Source organism: Chiloscyllium punctatum, chromosome 9 (assembly GCF_047496795.1).
Source record: "Chiloscyllium punctatum isolate Juve2018m chromosome 9, sChiPun1.3, whole genome shotgun sequence".
NCBI classification, from domain to species: Eukaryota; Metazoa; Chordata; class Chondrichthyes; order Orectolobiformes; family Hemiscylliidae; genus Chiloscyllium; species Chiloscyllium punctatum.
Window position 1 is genome coordinate 125926477 of NC_092747.1, and position 26882 is coordinate 125953358.

General features: G+C 39.2%; 1 protein-coding gene across 5 annotated transcripts in view; it reads left to right on the top strand.

The window, feature by feature from the left end:
- The window catches only part of tpp2 (tripeptidyl peptidase 2), a 102148-nt gene that overhangs the window by 41329 nt on the left and 33937 nt on the right, over window positions 1-26882 (top strand). For all 5 annotated transcript variants that reach the window (XR_011961582.1, XM_072578199.1, XM_072578200.1 and 2 more), the window contains exons 12-22: window positions 540-655; window positions 1575-1746; window positions 4183-4340; window positions 5568-5644; window positions 11080-11186; window positions 11749-11903; window positions 12005-12121; window positions 19328-19428; window positions 22620-22716; window positions 24236-24373; window positions 25510-25754. Coding sequence is in view for 4 of the 5 variants with exons in the window: in XM_072578199.1 (XP_072434300.1) it covers window positions 540-655; window positions 1575-1746; window positions 4183-4340; window positions 5568-5644; window positions 11080-11186; window positions 11749-11903; window positions 12005-12121; window positions 19328-19428; window positions 22620-22716; window positions 24236-24373; window positions 25510-25754 (1483 nt within the window). In the remaining variant the exon portion in view is untranslated. The remainder of the gene's footprint in view (window positions 1-539; window positions 656-1574; window positions 1747-4182; window positions 4341-5567; window positions 5645-11079; window positions 11187-11748; window positions 11904-12004; window positions 12122-19327; window positions 19429-22619; window positions 22717-24235; window positions 24374-25509; window positions 25755-26882) is intronic.

Consider the following 26882-nt stretch of genomic DNA (forward strand, 5'->3'; position numbering starts at 1 on the left):
CTAGACATTCTTTATGATGGCATGAATATGTGTTGTGAAGCTCAGCTTGGGATCAAAGTTGTGACAACCTACAGTTCTCTCAGATAGTTGCCAAGGAAAGAAATGAAGTCAGTAGCTCAGGGCATTTGGAGGGGCAAGCTGTCAGTCTTCCCAAAGAAATTGAAAAAAAAATGTGGCACCTGTGGAGAGGGAAATTGTTTCTGATTTCAGGCATCCACAGCATATTGCTTTTAATTCATTATTTCTCATATTTACTACTTTCCTTTTATAATGTACAATCCATACTTTGCTTATGTTTGCGTAGTTACAGATTAATACAGTATAATTGGATCCAAGTGTTGAACATTAAAAAGGGAATCACTTGGCCTGCTATAAATAGCAGCAGACTGGAGTTGGTCTTAAAGTTTAAGGTGATAGCTGTTGGTATTGCATATGTCTGCAAATAGATGCTTAAGAAAGTGTGTAAAGATCTGTGTACTGCTTCACCCCCTTCATCGTCTGGCCTCCTGGCAAGTAATATGTTTTACTTTTTTGCTTAGGTCTTAAGATTAATGGTGTTCATTACACAGTTCATTTCATTCGACGGGCTCTTGAAAACACAGCCCTGAAGGTTGATGATATTGAAGTATTTGCACAAGGGCATGGTGTAATTCAGGTCAGTTTTAAACATTCTTTAAATTGGCTTAATGCTTTGGGATAATATGGAGAAGGTTAAATTACCTGTCAAAAGGATATTAACCACTTTAAGTTCTTTCTAAAACCTCACAGACTTGATGAAGCACAGTTTAGTGCAACATAATATTTTGTGTCCTTTTTGACAGAATTGTACCATTCCACAATTTAACCATCTGTTTCTATGACTCATTTTAATTCCATTACAATTCCCTATTTTAAATCATTTCATCAACTGTATTATCTAGCTTAATTTTTTTCTCTTGGATATTGGGAGCTCAAAACTCGCTAATAGAGATCAAATAAAAAAACAAGTAATTTTGATCCAGCTAGTCTGTACTGACATTTATGTTCTATGTGAGAAAATACTTCTAAGCACTTTTGTCCACTCTATTTCTATAATCCCTAAATTCATCTTTCTGAATCTTCAAAATCCAATATAACATTCATTGTTGATATGGAATCTTGGTTCAGTGGAAGGACTGGCTATTATTTCCTTGGCAGGCACAATGGGTCGGTTTGTTTCCAGTGTTTTGTTTTGACCATGAAGGCTGCAGTTACTCAGATGGTTTCTGTGTCTTCAAGTTTGTGATCATTCATCAATTTGATGTTTGGTACGTTTTACCATAGTCTATCTTAGATGAAACACCTTTGCAATATTATAACCATACATCATTATAATACAGAATAAAATTGTGTGTAGTTCCTGAAAGTTTGGGCCTGGCCCTTCAAAATTTTGCAAGACCTTTAATCTGGTATGGGAGGCCCTGCTCGCATTCCCATTTCTTCCAAATCGCAGAATTGTGCCATTGCTGTTCAAAGTATTGTTGGTAAGATTACCTAACATCAGACTAGTTTAATAAAGTACCCAGCCTAATATAGGAAACTTACTTCCTTGTTAGATTGATAAAGCTTATGAATACCTCATTCAAAATTCATCCGTGAGTAGCAGTAATTTGGGATTCAGCATTGCTGTTGGGAACCAACGTGGGATCTACCTCCGTGATCCTGCCCATCTGGTTTCACCTTCTGATCATGGAGTTGGCATAGAACCTCTCTTTCCAGAAAATGCAGGTAAGAGTCTCCAATTGTGCATAATTTTGTGTATGTTGGTATTCAGTTTGTACTAATGGTATCATCTGAAAGCTTCCACAGGAATGTCGATGTGCATCCTGAACTATGAGATAACAGTGGGATTTTGCAGTTACTGAACATGTATTGATTAAAGTGATTTACCCAACGTTTGAGGATATTTCGAATTGCATGTGCATGAAGAAAGTTTGGCTTTAGATCAAGTGCGCTTCTCTTTAGAAGGCTGCACTGAATGTTCAGACTGCTATTTTGAAAATACTAGGGAGGGAGAATTTCAAGAATAGCAAAAAAATCGTCATTGCAAAGACACAAAAAGAACTAAGCAGTGAATGAGAAAGTGACGTGAAATGACATGAGATCAATATGGTGCAGAAAAGGTGGAAAAATAATGTGTAAAAAAATGAAAATAATGAAAGCTTCAAAACATTTTGATACTGAGGAAAAACTACTGTAATCGCATAATGAAACCTACATGGATTAAAAATTGATTATAATTTATTACTCCAGTTAAGAAATTCTGAATATCAAATAATGTTCCTGTGACTGTGTTTAGGGATGACCATAAATAATCCTTTGTGGGCAATCTGGTCATGGATAGGAGAATGGATCTTTATTTGAAGAAAAGATATCTATGTCTTTATAGAATTCAGTTCATGGAGATTATAGAAAAACACATTATCCATCTGAATTTAAATAGATTTTAAGTCTTTCTCAGAAGAGTTTGTAGACAACTGTAATTGTACAGTAGCTGGGTAGAATTTAAAAAGAGGAATTCAGTTTCCTGCATTTTGAGAGACTATTATTCCCTTGAGATATTCTAGTCTTGTTGAGGTAGTAATAGATTCAGTGCTTAGCTAGGAAGCCAAAACAAACATAACAAAAAAAACTTTAAAGCAAATGGTGAAATTAGTAGTATAATTTTGGGGGTGTAGGATGGGGAGGTTAATAGAGGGCAGATGATATTGTAAACTTGATGATGCAAACCACAATTGAAGGTTGTCATTTCAAGAAAAATGAAAAGGGCTTTGAATTTACCAGACCAGACAAAATCCCCAGCCGTACTCAGGTTAAACGCCTCCAAAGAGACAGCACCTCTGATATTGCAACCTCATTGATGCATTAATGTATTAACAGCCTTCTGACTCAGTTGAAATGTTACTAACTTATAAGGGGCTCAATCTTACTCCTCTGTAATGTTCAAGTCTTTACAAAGAATATATAATCTTCTTTGAATAATTACATTGAAAACTTTGTAAAATATTATAAAAAGTGATTTTAGCATGATTTCTTTATAATATTGCAGGTGTCATATCAATTTTTGTGTCAGATTTGCATTTACTGCATATAAAAGCAAAATTGTCAATTGATACATCCTGCATAATGAACACTAGCATCATCTGTTTATTTAACTATTACACTTTATACTGATGAGACACGACTTCACATCAACAGCAGAATAATATCTTGCTTGCTAGAACGAGTTCTTAAAAGCAGGGTATTGTAGGATTGTACATTAGCTTGTGCGTTACCACTGGAGATTCAGTAGTGTGTGCAGAAGCACTCTAGCGTACATCAGACCTATCACACTTCAGATGTTTGAGTTACAAGTTTATAACTCCTTGAAAGTGGAGTCACAGATAGATAGGATAGTGAAAAAGGTGTTTGATATGCTTTCCTTTATTGGTCAGAGTATTGAGTGCAGGAATTAGGAGGTCAAGTTGTGGCTGTACGAGACATTGGTTAGGCCACTGTTGGAATATTGCATGCAATTCTGGTCTTCTCCCTATCGGAAAGATTTTGTGAAACCTGAAAGGGTTCAGAAAAGATTTACAAGGATGTCGCCTGGGTTGGAGTGTTTGAGCGGTAGGAAGAGGTTGAATAGGCTGATTCTGTTTTCCCTGGAGCATCGCAGGCTGAGGGGTGTTTTATAGAGATTTATAAAATCGTGAGGGGCATGGATAGAATAAATGGACAAAGTATTTTTCTCTGGGGTGGGGGAATCCAGAACTAGAGGGCATCGGTTTAGAGTGAGAGGGCAAAGATGAGATCTAAGGGGCAACTTTTTCACAGAGTCATGTGTGTATGGAATGAGCTGCCAGAGGAAATGGTGGAGACTGGTACAATTGCAACATTTTAAAAGGCACCTGGATGGGTATATTAAAAGGAAGGGTTTGGAGGGATATGGACTGGGTGCTGACAGGTGAAACTAGGTTTGTTTGGGATATCTGGTTGGCATGGATGAGTTGGACCGAAGGGTCTGTTTCCGTACTGTACATCTCTCACTCTATGATAATAAAAACACAAGTTGCAAACAAATGCAGCAATATGCATTTTTTAACAAACTTGTAGTTACGTGGAAATTGCAGCACAGTGTTTGATTTAATTTTTTGACTTTTTCAAATCTTCATTTTTTGGTAGAAAACTCTGAACGAATATCTCTGCAGCTTCACTTAGCATTAACATGCAGTGCTTCATGGATTCAGTGCCCCAGTCACTTGGAATTGATGAATCAATGTAGACATATAACCGTACGAGTGGATCCACGTGGCCTTCGTGAGGGCGTACATTTTACTGAGGTATCTTAGACTAAATCATCCTTTTTATTTCGTAAATATACAGAGTATACCTTTGTTCAAAAGCCTGTTTCTGCTTGGCATTTCCAAAAGAGGAATAGTCTTTGAGAAGTTGGAGCTCAGCAATGCACAAGGGTAGACGGGCTGGCTTCCTGTCACAAACAGAGAGAATTGGATTATCTACCTATCGTATACACCGTTATCAGTGTTAGGAGAGAAGAAAATCCGAACATACAGCAGATCTGTGCAACACATTTTACACTCTTGCCAAAAGTCAAGGTTGCAATTAAAAACGAAAAGAACTCTGGGATGCTGTAAATCAGAAACAAAAATGGAAATTGCTGGAAAAGCTTAGCAGATCTGGCAGCACCTATGGAGAGAAATCAGGGTTAACATTTCGAGTCATAGAGATGTACAGCACGGAAACAGACCCTTCGTTCCAACACGTCCATGCTGACCAGATATCCTCACCTAACTTAGTCTCATTTGCCAGCACCTAGCCTGTATCCCTCCAAACCCTTCCTATTCATATACCCATCCAGATGTCGTTTAAATGTTGTAGTTGTACCAGCCTCCAGCAATTTCTCTGGCAGTTCATTCTGTGCAGGCACCACCCTCTGTGTGATAAAGGTGCCCCTTAGGTACCTTATAAATCTTTCCCCTCCCATTCTAAACCTCTAGTTCTGGACTCACCCACCCCAAGGAGTCGTAATGTTAATTCTGATTTCTCTCCACAGAGAGCTTTTCCAGCAATGTCTATTTTTGTATCACAGTTGCAACATTGTTTTCATGCAAGAAATTATTGTTAAAAGCTTTGCTACAAAGCAGTTATAAATGCATTTAGTCTTTTGCGAGTGCCACTTTATTGGATCATCAAGACCTTAATTTTGCTTTATGCAGTTTTATCTAGTTTTGTTTAATATGTCAGCCAGAAAAGTACAATAAATTTTGCACTGTACAGTTATGTAATTCCAAATAAAATTAGAAATGATTCATCATGCAGATAAATAAAGAATGAGAAATCCTGTTTCCACAATGCATGTTGAAAACATTTGTTACTGTATATATACTGTGCTCCTCATGTGAAATGCATACTCTATATTCTAATTAGCTTCAACATTGCTTATGTCTAACATTGAAAACGTAAAAGCAGTGGTATAATGCTCTGTTATTGGATCAGGCATAATTTGGTTATTTTGAAGAAGTGATTACTTTATTCATTTATTGCAGATTTGTGGATATGATATCACAGCTCCAAATGCAGGCCCTTTATTTAGACTTCCAGTAACAATCACGGTACCAATAAGGTTAGTCAGCCTGATTAGCTCTTGATTTATTTTTCACTATGATCTTGAAATAGTTTCCACTCTCTTCTTGAAATGGGATTGAACTCATGAGCTTCTGACTTGGAGAGAATATTGCTTGTAAATTACAGCTCGCACAGAGACGGGATTAATTTAATGCTTGGTTTCTAAGCTGCAACCAGAAACTGATGAATACGTTCTCATCTGAAATGTTCCCTGCCAGTCAAACCAGTGGTACCTGTCATGAATTGATGGGCGGCTTTAAATACCTTTTCTGATTGAGTCCTGCATCATGCAATCTGTATTATTCTGCTCCAGCTATTCTGCTAGTATGTGTAATCCAGTTTGTGTGAGAGATTTACATTAACATCTATCTGCCAGGGTTTTGAATATGGGAAGCCAGATCAAATGTGTTAGAATAGGATTCAGTTCGAAAGACAGGGCAGTTAGAACAAGCAAGTAGAGTGTATGAGATAGATGAGGGTTTGATTGAGATGCTAGAGGAGAGGAGACAATGAAAATTGAGCAAATGAAGGAAAGTAGCTTCCCAACAAATGGAAACCATAAGAACTGCAGATGCTGTAAATCCGAAACAAAAACAGAAGTTGCTGAAAAAGCTCAGCAGGTCAGTGAAGAAATATCTGAATTTAACAAACAGGATTAAGGAACATCCCAAAGCCTTTTATTCTTATATATGGAGCAAGAGGATAACTAGAGAAAAGGTTGGCACACTCCAGGATAAAGGAGGAAAGTTATGTGTGGAGTCAGAGAAAATGGGTGAGATTCTTAATGAGTCCTTAGTATTGGTATTCACCGAGGAGATGGACATGTCGGATGTTGTGGTTAGTGATAGAAGTTTGTTTACTCTAGGTCGAGTCGGTATAAGGACGGAGGAAGTGTTGGGTATTCTAAAAGGCGTTAAGGTGGACAGGTCCCCAGGTCTTTTGGGATCTATCCCAGGTTACTGAAGGAAGTGAGAGAGGAAGTAGCTGGGGTATTAACAGCATCCTTGAACAAGGGTGAGGTCCCAGATGACTGGAGGATTGCTAATGTTGTCCCCTTGTTTAAGAGAACCGGGATCATCCAGGTAATTTGACCGGTGAACCTGATGTCAGCGATAGTAAGTTTTTGTCTATTTTAAAACCTGGTAGTCAACCTCACTAACTTACTCCAGGTAATTTTCACTGTACTCTTACTGAAACAAATTGCAAAGTTATGGTCTGGGCTGCATGCTTAAGAATGTTTTAAAGTGGCCTGGCCTAGTCCATAACAAAAGTGAGGGAGGAAAAGTTTAAAGGAGGTATGCGTGGAAATTTCTTTACATAGATGATGATGGGTGCCTGGAATGCGTTGCCAGCGGAGGTGGTAGAGGTGGGCACGATAGAGTCATTTAAGATTTATCCAGACAGTTACATGAATAGGTAGTGGCAGAGGGATACAAATCCTTAAAAAATAGGCAACAGGTTTAGATAGAGGATTGGGATCGGTACAGGCTTGGAGGGTAGAAGGGCCTGTTCCAGTGCTGTAATTTTCTTTGTTCTTTTCTTTGTAACATTTCAGAACTTCTCAGGAAGGGTCACTGGACCTGAAATGTAACTCTGATTCCTCTTCACAAATGCTGCCAGACCTGCTGAGCTTTTCCAGCAATTTCTGTTTTTGTTCTCAACAAATGGCTGCCTTGCAAGCTTTCTCAGGCAAGGAATGAGCTTAGACAAATGTTTGCAGGATTCCGCGGCACTCAGCAACTAAAAGGACCATTGTCTCTCTGTTTGATGGTATCAAACTTGAATATTGCTGAAAAGAAAGGTACATTGCCAAAACTTTTCATAAGAAGCTGGGAGTAGAAGTAGGCTATTTAGCTCTTTGATCTTGCTCCACCATTCTAGGCCATGGCTGATCATCTACCTTTGAGCAAATTCCCACGCTAGCTCCATATCCCATAATGTCATTTGTAACTAGAAATCTATCAGGCTCTGGCTGAAACATATTTAATGACTGAGCATCCACAGCCTTGTGGGCTGGAGAATTCCAAAGATTTACCATCCTCCGAGTCAAGTGGTTCCTCCTCACCTCAGTCCTTAATGGCTTGTCTTTTGTTCTGAGACTGTGTCCCGTGGTTTTCTATCCCACAGCCAACAAAAGCATCCTTCTTTATCGACTCTCTGCCTGTCCCTTTCAGAACTTTATAACTTTCTGTGATGTGCCCTTCATTCTTCTTAATTTGGGAGATTACAACACTTGCAGTTTTCCCTCACAGAATAGACCCATCAGCCCAGGAATCAATCTGGTGAAACTATGCTATGCTCCCTCTATGCAGCTATGTCCCTCAAAGAAAGGGACCAGAACCCCTCTCAATGCAGTTCCTGATATAGTCTCACCAGTGTCCTATACAAATAAAGCAAGACCTCTTTGGTACCATGCTCATCTCCTTTTGCTTTCAGTGACTTATCAACAAGGGCACCTAAGTCTCTTTGAGCATCAGTACTTTCCAGTCTCTCACCATTGAAGTTATGCTGTGTGTCACAGTTCTTCTGACCAAAGATGATTACTTCTAGTGTATCCATATTATCTGCCATGCTCTTGCTTAATCACTCAGCCAGTCTAAATCCCCTCATAGCCTCTTTGCATCATAGATATGAGATAGGAGGAGGCTGTTCAACCCTTGAGCCTGCTCCACTGCTCAATATGATTATAGCTGATCATTGAGCTCCATACTCTTATCTTACACCCACCCCTCAATATTCCTTGATCCCTTTAGACGCAAGAGCTGTATCTACCTCGAAAACACACAATGATTGCCCTCAACCACTTTCTGTGGTAGTGAATACCACAGGCTAACCACTCTCTGGGTGAATAAATTTCTCCACATTCAGTCGTAAAAGGTTTACCTCTTATCCTTAAACTATAACCTCTGGGTCTGGAATCCCTCACCAACAGCAGCATCCTTCCTGCAATTAATGTGCCTGGTTCTATTAGAATGTTATAGGTTTCTGAGATTCCTCCACCACCACCGCACTCCCCATTCCTCTAATCTCCAGTGAATACCATCCTAGCTGACTGAATCAGGAATTAATTTGGCAAACTTTCACTGCACTCCGTCTGTAGCAAGAACATCCTTCCTTAGATAAGGAGATCAAAACTTCTCACAATATCCTAGGTGTAGCCTTACCAATGCCCTGTGTAATCCTTCTGAAAATTCACATTCCCATCAAAGTTTGTATCATTTTCACACTTGGGGACAGTACGATTGGCTCCCCTGTTCAAGCCATTGATTTATGTTAGGAATAGCCAAGGCCCTAATCCTCACAGTTCCCCACTAGGCACAGTTTGCCAACCTGCAAATGATCCATTTATCCCTAGTCTCTGCTCGAATGTTACATCCAATGTCATGCACTTTAATTTCCTTTATTAGTTTCCTGTATGATATTTTACCAAAGGCATTCTCAAAATCCAAATACACCATACCTGCTGACTCCCCATCATCGATTCTGCTAGTACCATCCTCAATGAAAGCTGTATCAGGTTTGTTAAGCATGATTTCTCCTTCATAATTCTATGTCCAATCGGATAATTATTTTCTAAATTGTTTTCCCTACCGTAAGCATTAGGCTAACAGATCTGTAGTCCTATTTTCTCTCTCCTTCCTCTCATAAACACTGGGGTTGTATCTGTAGCCTTATGATCTGCCATGTCTGTCTTTTCCTATTAGAAATTCTTTTGTCTCTGCCTGTCATGGCCCCATATTTATCATCTTTTCCATTTTTCATACCACTAGAAGCTGTCTTTTATGTTTCTGACTTTTTTTTTTAAGATTCCTATTCTATTCTCACTTTCCCTTTCAATTTTTGTTCTTCCTTTTGCTGAATTCTAAAATTCTGAGATTTATAACATTTTGTTGGCTCCTTTATAAATCTTCTTTTGACCTAATGGTGTCTTTAACTTCCCTTCGAACAGTACAATACAGGAACAGGCCCTTCGTTAGTGACAGCTCTCTTGCTTTTTAAGTTAGGTTTTTTTTGTCTTCAAGGAATCTGTTTGCTTTTTTTTTGAAAACCAAGCATTAGTTCTTCAAACTCTAGCCATTTCCTATCTCTGACAATTTAATGTATTTTTCCAGTCTGCCATAGCCAGCTTCCACCACCTCCCTTCATGGTTTTCCCTGTTTAAATCTAAGATCTTCGTCTCGGGCCTATATCTTTTTCAGTCTTTGTATGAAATTCAATCATACTGTGGTCATTATTCCTGAAAGATTATTTTTCAACAAGGTTATTAATTAGCCCTTTCATTATGCTGTCATCAGGAGAAATGCAAGAATGACAAATTTCAAATGATCTCAAAAATATTCACAAAGGGAAAAAAGGATTGCTAATTAGTTAAGGCATTGCAAAAGAGAAACCAGTGAGGAGCTTCAGTTCCCTGAATTTCAAATAAGGCAAGACCTTCATTATTAAACTGCAATTATTCAAAAGAATAGGTCCCTATCTATGAAGATGTGTCACTTCTAGTAAACATAAATCAGCCTTGTTATAAACTTGAGCAATTGTCTTAAATTAGGTGTTGATGTAGTTGTTGGCGCACTTGGGATTGTTCAGCATGTACTGCTCAGTGGTGGAATCACATGTAGCAGTAGACATTTAGATTTGGACTTTGCAAATCCAGCCTTGTGGAGTATGATCTGTACTGTTCCTATTGTAAACGACCGAAGGAATGTCTTGTTTGATTTATTTGGTCAGTTTCTGGGCCCTAAGGCATATATACCTGGCACCACACAGGCTCTGAAATTAACACATGATGTTACTCAATTGAACTATCGGCAGCATCTTGGTAGTGAAAACTGTGATTCGAGTTGCATTTGCTATTCCACCTTTCCTGGATTCTCTATCTATCTTCCAATACCCCAACTACAAAAAGCCCATGATTCTTTTCTCTGTTTCTCCCCCTTTCTCCTCTGCTGACAGTAAGTTACATTTGTCCACTAACCTCCTGTCAAACCCTAACCCAATTTGTCTGTTCCAATAACTATGATCTCATCCCCTAACTGCCGTCATTCTGCATTTTCTCCAAACTTCCTACTCTCCCTGAGCTGTTCTGTTCTATGAAGTTATCTCTTGCACTTTTGATCCACCCTTACCCAATTCTTGAACACTCTGCTGGCATACCTGGCTCTGAGGGTTATTGGCCCTCGTTGTTTTAGCACCCTCTCACCTTTTTTTAAAGAAGTGCCATTTATCAGAACCTCCTAAAACAGCTCATACTTGTCCCATTTTTCCAGTCTGGCTTACTACCCTACCTTTCAGATTACTCTGCTCCAGTTCTTTCATCTCCCTTCCATCCTGCAGACAATACCCACAATATGCATGTAATTTTCTTTTTAGATAATTTAGATGCAGATTCACACTATGAATTGCTTTGTAACTAGTGCCGTTTTTTGGTTACAGATTACATGAAACCTCTGGTTATGAGCTTAGCTATGACAATGTTCACTTCAAGCCTGGCCAAATTAAGCGACACTTCATTGAAGTACCTTGGGGCGCAACTTGGGCTGGTAAGGATAAGATACTTTATAAGGAAGTGTAAATTTTTAAAAACTTTTTCAAATGTTTCTTGTTTAACATTTACAGTTGGGATTAGGGAAAATTTATCGTTGTATCGAAAATTTATGTCCCTTTGAATCCAGCAAAATGGTCACCCAATGTAAGTGACAGAACAGCATTCTCACTAAAATGTCTTCTGGAAGTAACATTACAAGTAATGAAGGACTGGAAGAATAATTTTAACTTGGCCTGCTTCACATTAGACGGGCGAGTGGATAGTTTAAAGTTGAACCAGCAGAGGCCCAGCTACAATTACTTTATTGTTTCTTGAGGGTTCCTCTTACCCAAAGGGTGAACTGCTGCTTTGTCAACAAACAGCCCCGGTTTCCTCTGCCCAGTACTTGACGCGCACGCTTCTCCAGCTGAGCTGCAAAAACAGTGTACTGTCATATCAAAGGAAATTTGTCATTCAATACCAAAACCATGTGCAGCTTTCTTTGATACATTCCAGGAACGGGAAAAGTGCTTGTGTCTATTTCTGATGGCTTTAAGAATTCAGTTTCTTTTAAACAGAGGTCGTCATATCTTCTCTTTCACCTGATGTTTCCTCGAAGTTTGTCCTCCATGCAGTTCAGCTTGAAAAACAGAAGGCCTATCGCACAAACGAGTTTTATAAATTCATGTCACTTCTGGAGAAAGGATCATCTTCTGAGGCATTTCCAGTTTTGGTGAGCATAAATGTGACAACATAGTAAAAGCTTATGATTTTTGATATATTGACTCTCCAAATTTAGCTTTTGAAATATCTGTTTTGTTTTATCATTTCTAGAATGGCAAAACATTGGAGCTCTGTGTTGCCCGTTGGTGGGCCAGTCTTGGTGATGTCAGTGTCAACTACAAAATTTCATTTCGTGGCCTTCTGTGTAGCCCCTCCCAGTTGCACATTGTAAGTTGTTACCTTGTATTTTGATGTTGAGTAAACAAGTACACTTCTTCAAATCAAATGTGAAATCTTGTCTGGAGAACAGTTTTTGGTAATGTTGTAGGTAGTTGAGATTTGTTGCAGAATACAATATAGATTTTAATTTTCAAGGAGACTATTCAGCCCATGATGTCACTACTTGCTATCCAACTAATCCTAACCTGTATCCTGCACAAGTCTCCTTTCAATTATTTACCAGTTTCTTTTGGAACATTACAATTCAATTTGCTTTAATCCTTTCAGAACACAACAACTCCATTGTAAACCTATTTGTCGTCATCTTACCTCCTTTTTACTTTCTATTTTCCTTAAATCGGTGCCCTCTGATGACTGACATTTCTGCCATTGTAATTGGGTTTAAGTAGAATGAATGAATAAAAATAAACTTTCTCCATCGTTTTAAAAACAGTTAGCGAGTTGCACTTTAACTGACTCTGCTCTGAGGAATGATGTGGAGGTGCCAGTGTTGGACTGGGGTGGACACAGTTAAAAATCAAGCAACATCAGCTTATAGTCCAACAGGTTTATTTGGATCTACAAACTTTTAGAATGCTGCTCCTTTGTCAGATAGCTAGTGGGGCAGGATCGTAGGACGCAGAATTTATAGTAAAAGATCACAGTGTCATACAACTGATGAGATTTATTGAACACACCCACATAGAATGGGTTGTAGGTTTCGATTGATTAATATGTAAATCCTAGAACTTTTTTCAAGTCACATTCCCAAGACAACTTGAGGCTTTATTAAAAAAAAGTAACATCTCAGCTCCGACAATGCATTAAAGGTGTGAGGTTAGAGTCTGTCTGTATCCCAATCTTAAGTCAGATTGGTTCTACTTCCAAAGTAGGAATTTATACATGGACTGACTGCCTACAGAACAAAATAGGATCTATCAGCAAATACAAATCTGCAAATACAAAGTCACCCCATACACTTGTGTGTGTATGTGTGGGTGGTGTATGTTGTTTATGAATGTGTGCATGAGAGTTTACACCTGATAGTGTGTGTGCAGGTGCAGTGGAGTATCTGCCTGTGAGAAGGTGCGTGAATGAGTGTGGGTAGGTGTGGCTGTCTGAGAGAGAGCATGTGTAAGAGAGAGGGTCTATGTGAGTGTGTTTACGTGTGAGAGAGAGAGAGAGAAACTGTAGGGTAGTGGGGTCACCTGTAGTGTGATGTGAACCAAACATCCCAGTTGAGGCCATCCTCATGGGCACTGAACTTGGCTTTCAGCCTCTGCTTGGTGACAGTGAGTTGTTATGTATCCTGAAGTCTGCCTTGGATCACCCAAAGATCCTAGGCCGAATGTCCCTGACCACTGAAATGTTTCCTGACTGGGAGGGAACATCTCTGTCTGACAAATGTTGTGCAGTTGCGTGATTTTTAACTTTGTTGTGAGGAAGGCAGAGCACCCTGTAGTTTCTCCTAGTAACTGAAGTCTAGCATCCTGGAATTAATTCAGTAAACCTGCTCTGTGTCCTCACTGAGGTCTTGACATTCTTCCAAAAACTAGTTCTCAAGCTAAGGCCCCATCACTGATTTATAAGGCTTAGCGTAACCTTATTGTTTTACGACAATGTGCCTCTGTTTATAAAATCAGGATCCTGCATGTCTTTTTAATCAGCTTGCTCAACTTTTTCCACAACCTTCACAGAATTTGAACATTCATTCTCTTTGAAATTGTCCTATTTATTTATATTCACTTCCCTCATTCTTCCTATCAAAATATATCACACTTTTTTTTAATGTTGAGTTTTGTTTTAATCAGCCATTTCACCAATCTTTCTGAGTGTCCTCCTGAAATCTCTTACTGTCTTCCTCCTGGACTACTACATCTAGTTTTGCATCACTAACAGTCCTTTAAAATTGTGCAGCCGAGTTCAGATGGTGATTGCAGATCAAAAAGAATCAACAGTCCTATTATATAACCTCCAAGAAACACTATATCGTATGCACTCTTCCAGTCATAAATAAAATGATTCACTACTTCTCTGCTTCCTGGCCCTTAGCTAATTTCATATCCACGATGCTAATGTCTTTTTAATCCCCTGGGTTTCACTTTTGCCAACCAATTTATGATGTGCCATTAATACCTTTTGAAGTTCCATAGACACATTACTTGTACCTCATCGTGTCTCCCCATTATTTCATTAAAGAACTTAATTAACTTTGTCAAACACGATTTTTTATTTTACAAGGCTATGCTGACTTTTCTTTATTAACCTATGCTTTTCCAAAAGCTGATAAATTTGTTCTATAGTATCAACTCTGATCATTGACATTAAGTTGACTCAGTCTAGTCACGGGGTTTAAACCTTGTTCCATTTTTGCATTGGGATGAAACAACCTTCTGAACTCAGGCCTCACTCCCTTATCTAAGGGCAATTGGCAACTTATGGCTTATACTTTCACTGTTTCCACATTTACTTTCCTCAGTAACATTGGATACATCTCACCCAGTCAGGATGATTTTATACTTTGAGCATTTTAAGTACCTGCTGTATTTGCTTGTATAATATCTAATTTCTCTGCCATTCCTCCCTTACTGCAACATTGCAAACATCCTCTTCAGTGAAGACAGATGCAAAGTAAAAACTTAGTCATTTAGTTTTGCCTCTGCCTCCATGAAAAGATCACCTCATTGGTTCTCCTTCCTCTAGCTACTTTTCTACCATTGATACGTTTAACATTCTTTTGGGTTTCCTCTTTATTCCACTATTTTATTTTGCCTTTGCCCCCCTTTTTTCTTCTCTGGTCCTCCAGGGGAACAAATGTGTTTGATACAGGATCATACTAAACATGTTGTGTTAGATTGAAGGAACATCTATATTTTTCAACAATGTGTTTTCCTTAAGTAGTTTAAATATTTTTGAATGGAAACTGTAATTGCAAAATAAATTGGAACAGTTGTGCTTTTTTGAAATGTGCTAAAGTTCTTAAAACTTTATTCTCTGCTTGAATTGAAAATAGAAACCTTTTCAATATTTTAAGGAGGTCAAATGGTATTAGTTGGGTTCAGAGGCCTTTTTTAAATAAATCAGTTAAATAGAAAAGTAACATCCACAAAAATATGCATCACTTAAGTTTCGCCCCCTGTCTAGGTGACATCCTCAGTGCTTGGGAGCCTCCTGTGAAGTGCTTCTGTGATGTTTCCTCCGGCATTTATCGTGATTTGTATCTCCCGCTTCCGGTTGTCAGTTCCAGCTGTCCGCTGCAGTGGTCGGTATATTGGGTCCAGGTCGATGTGCTTGTTGATTGAATCAGTGGATGAGTGCCATGTCTCTAGGAATTCCCTGGCTGTTCTCTGTTTGGCTTGTCCTATAATAGTAGTGTTGTCCCAGTTGAACTCATGTTGCTTATCATCTGAGTGTGTGGCTACTAAGGATAGCTGGTTGTGTCGTTTCGTGGCTAGTTGGTGTTTATGGATGTGGATCGTTAGCTGTCTTCCTGTTTGTCCTATGTAGTGTTTGGTGCAGTCCTTGCATGGGATTTTGTACACTACATTGGTTTTGCTCATGCTGGGTATCGGGTCCTTCGTCCTGGTGAGTTGTTGTCTGAGAGTGGCTGTTAGTTTGTGTGCTGTTATGAGTCCTAGTGGTCGCAGTAGTCTGGCTGTCAGTTCAGAAATGTTTTTGATGTATGGTAGTGTGGCTAGTCCTTTGGGTCGTGGTATATCCTCATTCCGTTGTCTTTCCCTTAGGCATCTGTTGATGAAATTGCAGGGGTATCCGTTTTTGGCGAATACATTGCAGAGGTGTTCTTCTTCCTCTTTTTGCAGTTCTGGTGAACTGCAGTGTGTTGTGGCCCTTTTGAACAGTGTCTTGATGCAACTTCTTTTGTGTGTGGTTGAGGTGGTTGCTTTCGTAGTTTAGGACTTGGTCTGTGTGTGTGGCTTTCCTGTATACCTTTGTGGTGAATTCTCCGTTCGGTGTTCTCTGTATCATCACGTCTAGGAATGGGAGTTGGTTGTCCTTTTCTTCCTCTCTCTTGAATTGGATTCCTGTGAGTGTGGCGTTGATGATCTGGTGTGTGTTCTCTATCTCTGTGTTTTTAATGATTACAAAGGTATCATCCACATATCTGACCCCGAGTTTGGGTTGAATTTGCGGTAAGACTGTTTGTTCTAACCTTTGCATTACCGCTTCTGCTATGAGTCCAGAGATGGGTGAGCCCATGGGTGTGCCGTTGATTTGTTCATCTATTTGGTTGTTGAATGTGAAGTGTGTTGTGAGGCACAGATCCAGTAGTTTGAGTATGCCGTCTTTGTTGATAGGTTCCCTGTCTTGTTGTCTGTTCTGTATGTCCAGCCAGTTGGCTATTGTTTCTCTGGCTAGGGCTTTGTCGATTAAAGGTTAACAGTGCCATTACATCAAATGAGACCATAGTTTCTTCCTTGTCTATGTGTATATTTCTGATGATATCCAAGAATTCCTGTGTTGACTGTATCGAGTGTCTGAATCCACTGATCAGGTATTTCAGTTTCTGCTGTAGTTCTTTAGCCAGTTTGTGTGATGGTGTCCCTGGTAGTGATACTATGGGTCTGAGTGGGATGTTTGGTTTGTGCACTTTGGGTAGTCCATAGAATCTGGGGGTGTTGTTGCTTTCAGGTTTCATTCTCTGTAGATCAAACCTGGTTATCCGTCTGTTTTTATTGTCGTTTCCTCAGTGTGTTGTTTATCCTATTGGTGAGCTGTGGGGTGGGGTCAAACTCCCTCTTTTGGTAGGTGTTGGTATCTGCAAGTAGTTGTTGCGCTTTTTGGATGTAGTCTGCTTTGTCCAGGATGACCGTCATTCTGCCTTTGTCTGCTGGTAGTCTGATTATGTTCTTATCGTTTCTTAGTGATTTTACTGCTTCCCTCTCCTTGGTGTTGAGGTTATGTGTTTGTCTTTTCCTTGTTATCAGGGGTACGATACTTTGTCTCACTGTTTGTTGTGTCTCTTCTGTCAGTCCATTGTTCCTGAGTGTGCATCCTAGTGCTGCTAGGAAGTCTGCTGTCTTGGCGTCCCTGTGTTTGTAGTTGAGTCCTTTGGCCAGTGTTGTTCTTTCCGTGTCTGTGAGCTGTCTGTGGGAGAGGTTTCTAACCCAGAAGTGTGTTGTGGTGTCCTCTCTGTTGTGTGTTAGTTTGGCCATTTTTTCTTTGAGTGCTGTTTTTTTGCGGTGTGTGGTCCCGTTCTGTACTATGGTGATGGCCTGTTCTATGGTCTGGGTCCCTTCCTGATTGATGGTTTTTGAAATTAACAATTTTTGGCGCGCAATTTCTTGTCTGTATTTGCGTAGTCTGTTGTGTGCATCTGTAATCATTACCTGGATCATCCTGAATCCGTTCTGTCTGGCTGTGTCTCTGGCTTGGGATTGTTGACTGGAGGTCTGTATCTGACACATGGTGGAAGGATTCGATTCTTTCAGCATTCGTGCAGGAACCGGAGTTGTTCTTATATAGTGCTTCGGCAGTTGGCACAGGATATACACATAGACAAGGAAGAAACAATGGTCTCATTCGATGTAACGGCACTGTTCACCTCTATCAACAAAACCCTAGCCAAAGAAACAATAGCCAACCTGCTGGACATACAGAACAGACAACAGGACGGTGAACCTATCAACAAAGACGGCATACTCAAACTACTGGACCTGTGCCTCACAACACACTTCACATTCAACAACCAAATATATGAACAAATCAATGGCACATCCATGGGCTCACCCATCTCTGGACTCATAGCAGAAGCGGTAATGCAAAGGTTAGAACAAACGGTCTTATTGCAAATTCAACCCAAACTCGGGGTCAGATATGTAGATGATACCTTTGTGATCATTAAAAACACAGAGATAGAGAACACACACTGGATCATCAACGCCACACTCACAGGAATCCGATTCACTAGAGAGGAAGAAAAGAACAACCAACTCCCATTCCTAGACGTGATGATACAGAGAACACCGAACGGAGAATTCACCACAAAGGTATACAGGAAAGCCACACACACAGACCAAGTCCTAAACTACAAAGCAACCACCTCAACACATACAAAAGAAGTTGCATCAAGACACTATTCAAAAGGGTCACAACACACTGCAGTACACCAGCACTGCAAAAAGAGGAAGAAGAACACCTCTGCAATGTATTCGCCCAAAACGGATACCCCCGCAATTTCATCAACAGATGCCTAAAGGAAAGACAACGGAATGAGGATATGCCACGACCCAAAGGACTAGCCACACTACCATACATCAAAAACATTTCTGAACTGACAGCCAGACTACTGCGACCACTAGGACTCATAACAGCACACAAACCAACGGTCACTCTCAGACAACTACTCACCAGGACGAAGGACCCGATACCCAGTATGAGCAAAACCAATGTAGTGTACAAAATCCCATGCAAGGACTGCACCAAACACTACATAGGACAAAGAGGAAGACAGCTAACGATCCGCATCCATGAACACCAACTAGCCACGAAACGACATGACCAGCTATCCTTAGTAGCCACACATTCAGATGACAAGCAACATGAATTCGACTGGGACAACACTACTATTATAGGACAAGCCAAACAGAGAACAGCCAGGGAATTCCTAGAGGCATGGCACTCATCCACAGATTCAATCAATAAGCACATCGATCTGGATCCAATATACCGACCACTGCAACGGACAGCTGGAACTGACAACCGGAAGCGGCAGATTCAAATCACTATAAATGCCGGAGGAAACATCACAGAAGCGCTTCACAGGAGGCTCCCAAGCACTGAGGATGTCACCTAGACAGGGGGCGAAACGTCTGCCGCACAAATTCCCAGCTCGCCGAACAGAACCACAACAATGAGCACCCGAGCTACAAATCTTCTCCCAAACTTTGAATACATCACTTAAAGCAAAACTGAGGCATGGTTACGGAACTTTAGAAGTGAAATTAAGAGATTACACAATGGGATATTTAAATTTGAGGAAATCCATGGAATAACATGGTCAGTGTGGGGTACATGATTACTGGAAAAGGACATAACGTGAGCAGGATGTTTATGCGAGTGTGGAATTGAGCAAACATATGAAAATATAAAAGGGGAATATGTTCAAAGAAGAGCTGGAATATTCTCTAACTTAGCCAACATTTATCCCTCAACCCACATCATGGATATATTTTTCATGTATTTTTTTTAATTTAGCACGCATCAGATGGAATTACTCGTTTTGATGTGAGTTCTACATTAAAGTATGAGGATATCGCCCCCACCATAAGTCTAAAGAGCTGGATTCAGTCTTTGAGGTAAATAGCAACTTCTATTTAGGATTAAGTGATTCTGCTCGATCTTAATTATTCTTCATTTGGTCTTAGTTTTTACATGTTCTATGACAATGTTTGGGAGAATGCTATATGTTCCCTTCTTAAATAGCAGTGTCCAGCACTGCTTCGAGAACAAGATCTTGTCTGAGCAAGAATCTTTACAGCTAAAGTTTTACTTCTATCCATCAGATCATTATATTGTAGCCCTCAGGTATAAAGGGCAGTATTCTAAAGTCCTTTGAGTTTTGTGAAATATCAATGAACTATGTACCTCAACCCTTATGTCTCCTTGGGCCTCTACTGTTTCTAGCTTCATGCCTTTAGAGATAATACAATGTTCTCTCCTTCTTAGATCCAGAGTGGATAACTTGGCATTTGACTACAGTTAAATATGTTTGCCACAGTTTTTTTTTACACATATTTAACTTGTTGTTATCTCCTTTATAATTTTAGGTATCCATTATACTACTTACAATACCATAGTCTTTGTGTCGTAGTCATACAGCACAGAAATGGACTCTTCAGCCCAACCAGTCCACACTGACCATGTTCCCAAAATAAATAGTCCCATCTGCCTGCGCTTGGCCTGTATCCCTCCAAACCTTTTCTATTTATGAACTTATCCAAATGTTTATTTAATGTTATAACTGTACCTACATCCACCTGCCAGTTCATTCTACACGTGCACCATTCTGTGTAAAAACAAAAGTTGCCCCTCATGTTCTTTTTAAATTTTTCTCATCCACTTTAAAAGATATGCCCCCAGTTTTGAACTCCCCCACTGTAGGGAAAAGATTCTTGTCATTTACCTTATCTATATACTTTATGATTTTATAAACCTCTACAAGGTCACCCCTCAACCTCCTATGTTCCAGTGTAAAACCTTCCAGCCTATCCAGTCTCTTTTATATCCCAAACCCTCCATTCCAGACAACATCCTTGTAAATCTTTTCCGAACCCTCTCCAGTTTAAGAACATCCTTCCTAATAAATGGCGACCAGAACTGTACACAGTTTTCTAGAAGAGGCCTCACCAATGTCCTGTACGATCTCAACATGCGGTCCTAACTCCTATAACCTGGACAAGTAGAGTTCTATTCCAATACGCAGTTGTGAATAAATTCAATGAATAGTTGTTTAGCTCCATTTTGATACATTCCTACCCCTGATTCAATGCTAAATTCATACAAGTTTGATATAAATCCGTTACTTAACATGTTCTTCATTTCCTTGTTGTCAGTTACTGTATCAACATTCAGTTTGCAAGAGGTTATCATTGCATTTGGCCGTCCTCTTCCTTTTGTAATGTCATTATGAAAATCCTTTGCATGTCTCTTTTTATATTCCTTTTTTGACTTACTACTGGCTGAATCATCCTTTTGATATATTTATTGCTTCCATTCACCAGATCTTTGCGAGTTGCTTGCATGATTTTTCTTTCAGTTGTTGTTTTCATTTTTTGTTTCCTTATTCGTGATCTGTAGTTTTTTGTTAACAAATCCAGCTCTTGCCCCTTAAATCGTATAAACCAGCTCCCACTGACCTGCTGCCCTTTTGCTCATTAACAGATTTGCCCAGTTTACTGTCACCAATCTCTGTTACATTACCTTATGGTCAGCCTTACCTAAATCTAGAATCTTGGTAGTGTTTCTTCCTTTCAAACATCACAGTCTAACTTGATCACATTTTGATAAATTTTCCCACAGTTTTAGACTGTCAGTTATTTAGCATGATTTGTCACATTGGCAGTGCTTGCTTGTATTGTTGCAGACAATTATCCTGACTTGCCATTTTTTTAACAGAAATGAATCTGATGATTTGTATGGAAGTAGCATGCTTTACTGGTCTGTTCACCTCTACACACTCTGACTTTGCATTTCCTCCTGATATAAAACTCCCACTGCAGTCTTAAATCCTCTTCCATTTCTTAAGCCTGCCATAAAGGTTCCACTTGCTGCCTGTCATTCCTTACCATTGAAGTAATTTCCACCTTAACGACTATGGCTACTCAATCTGTTCAACTATTATCCTCACTTTCCATCTGACCTTAGCATTTTGCAGCTATGTCTCAGTGTCCACCATTTCATAGCCACCAAATTGAACTGGAACCTCATTCCCTTTCTTTCTTATGTTTCACGATTTGGACTTTTCCCAGGAAAAGCAGATGGGCAGCAAAAAACAAGCAGGCCAAGCATTATGGCCAGCATTGAGTTCTGAGGAAAGGTCACTCGACCTGAAACATTAACTCTGATTTCTCTCCACAAATGCTGCCAGACTTGCTGAGCTTTTCCAGCTACTTCTGTTTTGATTATGGCCAGCAAAATCATTTTGGCCCTCTGCTGTGATTCTGATGGTGAGAAAGAGAACAGACGACCCCCTATTAGAAACCTCATTAACATTATGATGGCTAGAAGAAAGGGGAATAATAGAAGGAGCGGAGTATTTTAGAACGCTAGGAATGAAAAATGATGTCAGGCATGCATGGTTAGAGAATGTTATCAATGTAAGATAGAGCACGGTCATGTGAAGTAGTTTGAATGTGAAAAGGAGTATTTGGAAGTTGATTTGCAAGGGGCATAGTTAGTTATTAGAAATGGGTGAGAAATAAATTGGTTTTGGTGTGAATTAATGAGTAATCTTCGCAAAGTTAGCGAGTAAGGCATTTAAAAACTTCATCCTGCGATTGGTGACAGCATGAATAAGAGTAAATAGGTTGAGGTATGGCGTAATCAGGCAGTGTTCTTCGGTGGAATTCATATAATAATTAACTAATAAGCAGTTCAGCCCTGCTGACTGAATGAATGTGAAATAGAAAGCTTAAATCTGCTGCTCTGGAGAGAGGATCCTGAAGCTGGATAGGTCTGAACTCACTTTCAGTATGGAATAATAGTTTCTAAATAAATTGCAAACTTGATGCAAAACATTTTCAGCTATTTCAGTACAATTTGCATGGTAATCCTTTATTTAATCAGATTGGTTCTTATCTTTCTTGTTCTTGTGAAATAATGAATTCTACTTTTCTGTTTTTAATCTAAAACACATTGGGGGGAAAAAAAAATCAAAATTACCTTCACATAAAATAAAGAATTTGTTGCCAGGAGAAAATGAATTGCTTTCCATAGAATCTTAGGTTTTTTAATGCAACATTTCTGTGTTTTTTATTTTAAATTTCAGACCAGTAAGTTCGAAAACGAGGCCTTTAGGCCCAAGGGATACTTTACCAAATAATCGCCAATTCTATGAGATTGTTTTAACGTACAACTTTCATCAAGTAAGTACTACAAATTAAGGGATTGGGTCACTGTGAGCTGCTTTAAATTACAAGTCTAGATTTTTTAAAATGTTGCCATTTAGACAACAGCAAAGAAATTCCCTTATCCATGTACTTTAAGAGTTAGTAGCCAAAATAATGAAAGCTTTTTGTTGTTGTGTGTATTTTCCAGTGAAAAAAGCTGTAAAATACAGTGAAAAGGTTTTTCATTGTGGCCTTTATCTGGTGCTATTTTGAATATTTTATGAAGGATAGGGAAATCAAAAACTAGAGGGCATAGGTTTAAGGTGAGAGCAGAAAGATTTGAAAGGGATGTGAGGGACCTTGTCACGTGTACTCGAGTACAGGAGTCCAGTGAAAAGTGTGCAATGTCGCCATTCTCTGGCATCATCTTAGTCTTCAAAGACAGGATTAAAACCCGAGTCATTAATTAATAAAAATGCCAAAAGAAAAGGTAACTCGCTGCCACAAAAACAATGCTACAATGTCCACCCTTCAGTTGGCAAGCACTCAGGTACCCTGAGTCCCTGCATGCTGTCGCAGCTGGAAGACCACCAACTTCACCATCAGGTACCCAGGCCCAGTCACAGCCTGGAGCCATGCTGCCACTGCAACTGTGAATAATTCATCACCATCTGGCCTCGACCAACATCGTTGCTGCCTTTAGTCTGCTGAAAGATGAACGGAGCATTTGTAATTGACCGGATGAACTGATGTTACTTCAATGTTGAATTGACAAGTTGACTGTGCAGCATAAGCTCCCACAGAATTGATATCCCACAAACAGAAAGTGCTGGAGAAACTTGGTAAGTCTAGCAGCATTTGTGGTGAGAAAAACAGAGTTAATGTTTCGAGTCCAGTGACCCTTCTTAAGAAAAGGTCCTTCTGAAGCAGGGTCACTGTATTCAAAAGGTTAATTTTGTTTCTCTCTCCATCGATGCTGTCAGACTTGCTGAGTTTGTTCAGCACTTTGTTTTTGTTTCAGATTTCCAGCATCTGCAGTTCCTTGTTTTATCACAGAATGGTATAACCACATCACACATTCCAAATTTTGGGATGATTTGGGAGGCATTCTTATTTCTCGTAGAACAAAACAGGTCTACATTAGACATTAGTTTGATTGTTATGAGGCTGATGAACAGTGCTTGCCTAATAAAATGTATGCCTCAAAAGAACTTCAGTGCTGATATTTCCAAGTCAAGCAGACAAATCCTGTTAAAAATAATAAAAGAAGATATATCAGTCTGTTACAAATAAGAGTACATCACCAGAGTTTATGAAGGAGCAGACAGCAGCCTTTACCCTTCAATGCTTTGATATTTAAAATATTCTCTAGAGTTTGGTTCCTAATGTTATTTGGAACTTGCTAACAAAGTGCCGTGTGAGAAAAGTGGGAAGCATCCCCTCATTAAAGGCTTATTTTACAATAAATGTAGTTTTTGAAAATTATGGACTATCTTTTGAAGATTTTTATCTTCACATAATCATAATGCACATTTTTTTTTCTCTCTGACAATAGCCCAAGACTGGAGAGATTACTGTCAGCTGTCCCCTCCTGTGTGAGCTACTGTACGAGTCAGAATTTGATAGCCAGCTATGGATGCTGCATGACCAAAACAAAAAGCTGATGGGCTCAGGGGATGCCTACCCACACCAGGTAATGCAATCGGACTGAAATTTATACCAAAGCACTGGATATGCTCAGAGTACAGGTTTTTTTGTTCATTTGTGGGATATGGGCAGAGTTTTCTATAAAACACTTCTGGTAGATACGACTACCATATTATAAATCTGATCAAATGTCCGATTGGTTTCGGCATTATATTCCCTCTTAGTTTGGTCTTTTTCACTTTGTGTATATGAGTATTTGTGTTTGCAACAGGGAGAAACATTCTGTCATCATTTACCCTGTAAATCATCAATCAACATGCTAACTGATTTGACAGCAGCAGTGCGGTTCCACCCTCTAGCCAAGCTCCTCCCATTAGACCAGCACAGCTGAAAGGCATGAAGCAGCATTAATCTCCCTCTGTTTCTCTCCCTTGCTCTTAATCTCCCTCTGTCTCTCTCCCTTGCTCTCGCTCGCACTCTCTTTCTCTCCCTCCCTTCCCCCAACTTACAGCTCCCTGCCACACTAGCACTATTTAAAGGGATCATCAGCTACCTCCTGTTGAAGTGTTTGTTAGAATTAAAATTTATGTTTTATTGTCATGTGTACTCAAGTACAGGAGTACAGTGAAAAGTGTATAGAGTCACCATTCCCAACGTCATCCTAGTTACAAAAATCACAATTTTTAAAAAAGTCTTAAATGCAAAAATCAAAACAACTATCTAAGATGTAAAATCCAGAATTATAATAGAACTAAAGCAAAAACAATAATACAAAAAAAAGCCAAGAAGAAAGGACAAAACGTCCAGATCTAAAGGTCTGTTTAATTATTTGTTCATATAAAAATGAATGGTTGTCATCAAAACGTTGACAGTAGAATGTGGTCTGGAATAACCAAATCACTATGCATCTGTAATGCACCCTATAGTTTGAGTATCCTTTTTAAACCATTACTAAAGTGCTAATAATTCTGTGGACTTCAGCTTTGACATGACAGTGAATCTGTAAAAGTAAAGAACTAATTGCTCTTAAGTTATTTGGAAATGCATTTTTAGTCTTCAGTTTGCCCCCCCCCCCAACAAATATTGTGTATAATGAAACTATGCATCAGTTGTTCATCTAAGTTTTAAACTGAAATTTAAGTTTCTAAAGAACAAACTGATATATACCTTTCTTTGCAACAGTATTCTCTGAAGTTGGAAAAGGGAGACTACACAATCCGGTTGCAAGTGCGCCACGAACAGCTCAGTGAGCTGGAACGCCTTAAGGACCTTCCAATCATTGTATCCCATAGACTCCCCAACCCTCTGAATTTAGATGTTTACGACAATCACAGCAATGCACTTTTAGGCAAGAAAAAGAACAGCAGTCTAACTCTGCAGCCAAATTCCTCACAGCCTTTCTTTGTTACTTCTCTTCCTGATGATAAGTAAGTAAATATTGATAAATCAGAATCTTAATTTGAGTAATAAAACTGCATTTGTTTATATATCACTTTTAAGAGAGTAGAATATCACAAGATCCTGATAGAAACATTGAGAAACAGAGCTTCTTAACACACGAGGGAGTATTAGGACAGGTGATCAAAATCTTGACCAAAGGGATTGTAAAGTGCATTTTAAAAGGAGGAATTGAGTGATTTAAAGAATGAGCTTCTGACCTTACAGCCTAGACAACTGATTATATAGTTGCCAATGGTGGGAATGATAGAATAGGTTCAGTGGAGGCCAGAATTGGAGAGCCAGAGGAGGTTGCAGAGGTTGTGTGATCTGGGCACTGTACAAGGCCATGGAGGGAATTTGAAAATGTGAGTAAAGACTTTCAAGTGATGAGTGAACAGTACTTAGTACAAGCTTTATGGGCAGCAGAGTGAGTTTTACACGAGCTTGTGTTTATGGAAGCTGTGTAATGAGAGATTGACCAGGACACTGTTGTAAAACTTTAGTTAGGAAATAACAAAGCATAGATAGGGATTTAAGCAGTAACCTACCACTACCTCTTTTTGATACTTGGTGTAAAAAATTTTATTGCTTCAGGAGTTGAAAGCACGTGTTTTTATGTGGGCATACTGAGTAATCACACCTGCAAACTCCTGTTCCTAACTTATCTATTCTTTTTATATTTTGCGTTTGTAACCTTCATGGCCTCTATCTGGTGTCAAGAGTTAGAGGTCAAAAGTTTTTCAGAGGGTGCTGAAATTCATTTTCAAAGAAAAAAGTGAGTACTTTAGCTTCACATGGTTCAGCAAATGTAGGGGTTAATACAGTCTCACCTGAGCTGTGTGAGGAACCTACCTTGGTAAGTATATGTAAGCAAAACCAGACATCCTTACAATTTAAAATCTGCAAACAATATGTCAACCACATACATAATTAAAGCTACAGGATAATGGGTTTCCACATACGGCAAACTTCCAGGGAAATATATTTTCACTGGATATGGGCTATATAAATTCAGCAATACAAATTTTGACTTTCAAAACCAACAAGTAACTTGCAAATATTTAATGTCAGTAATTGAATATACTCCTTTAGAGGCAAAGCTTAATGCTTTTATT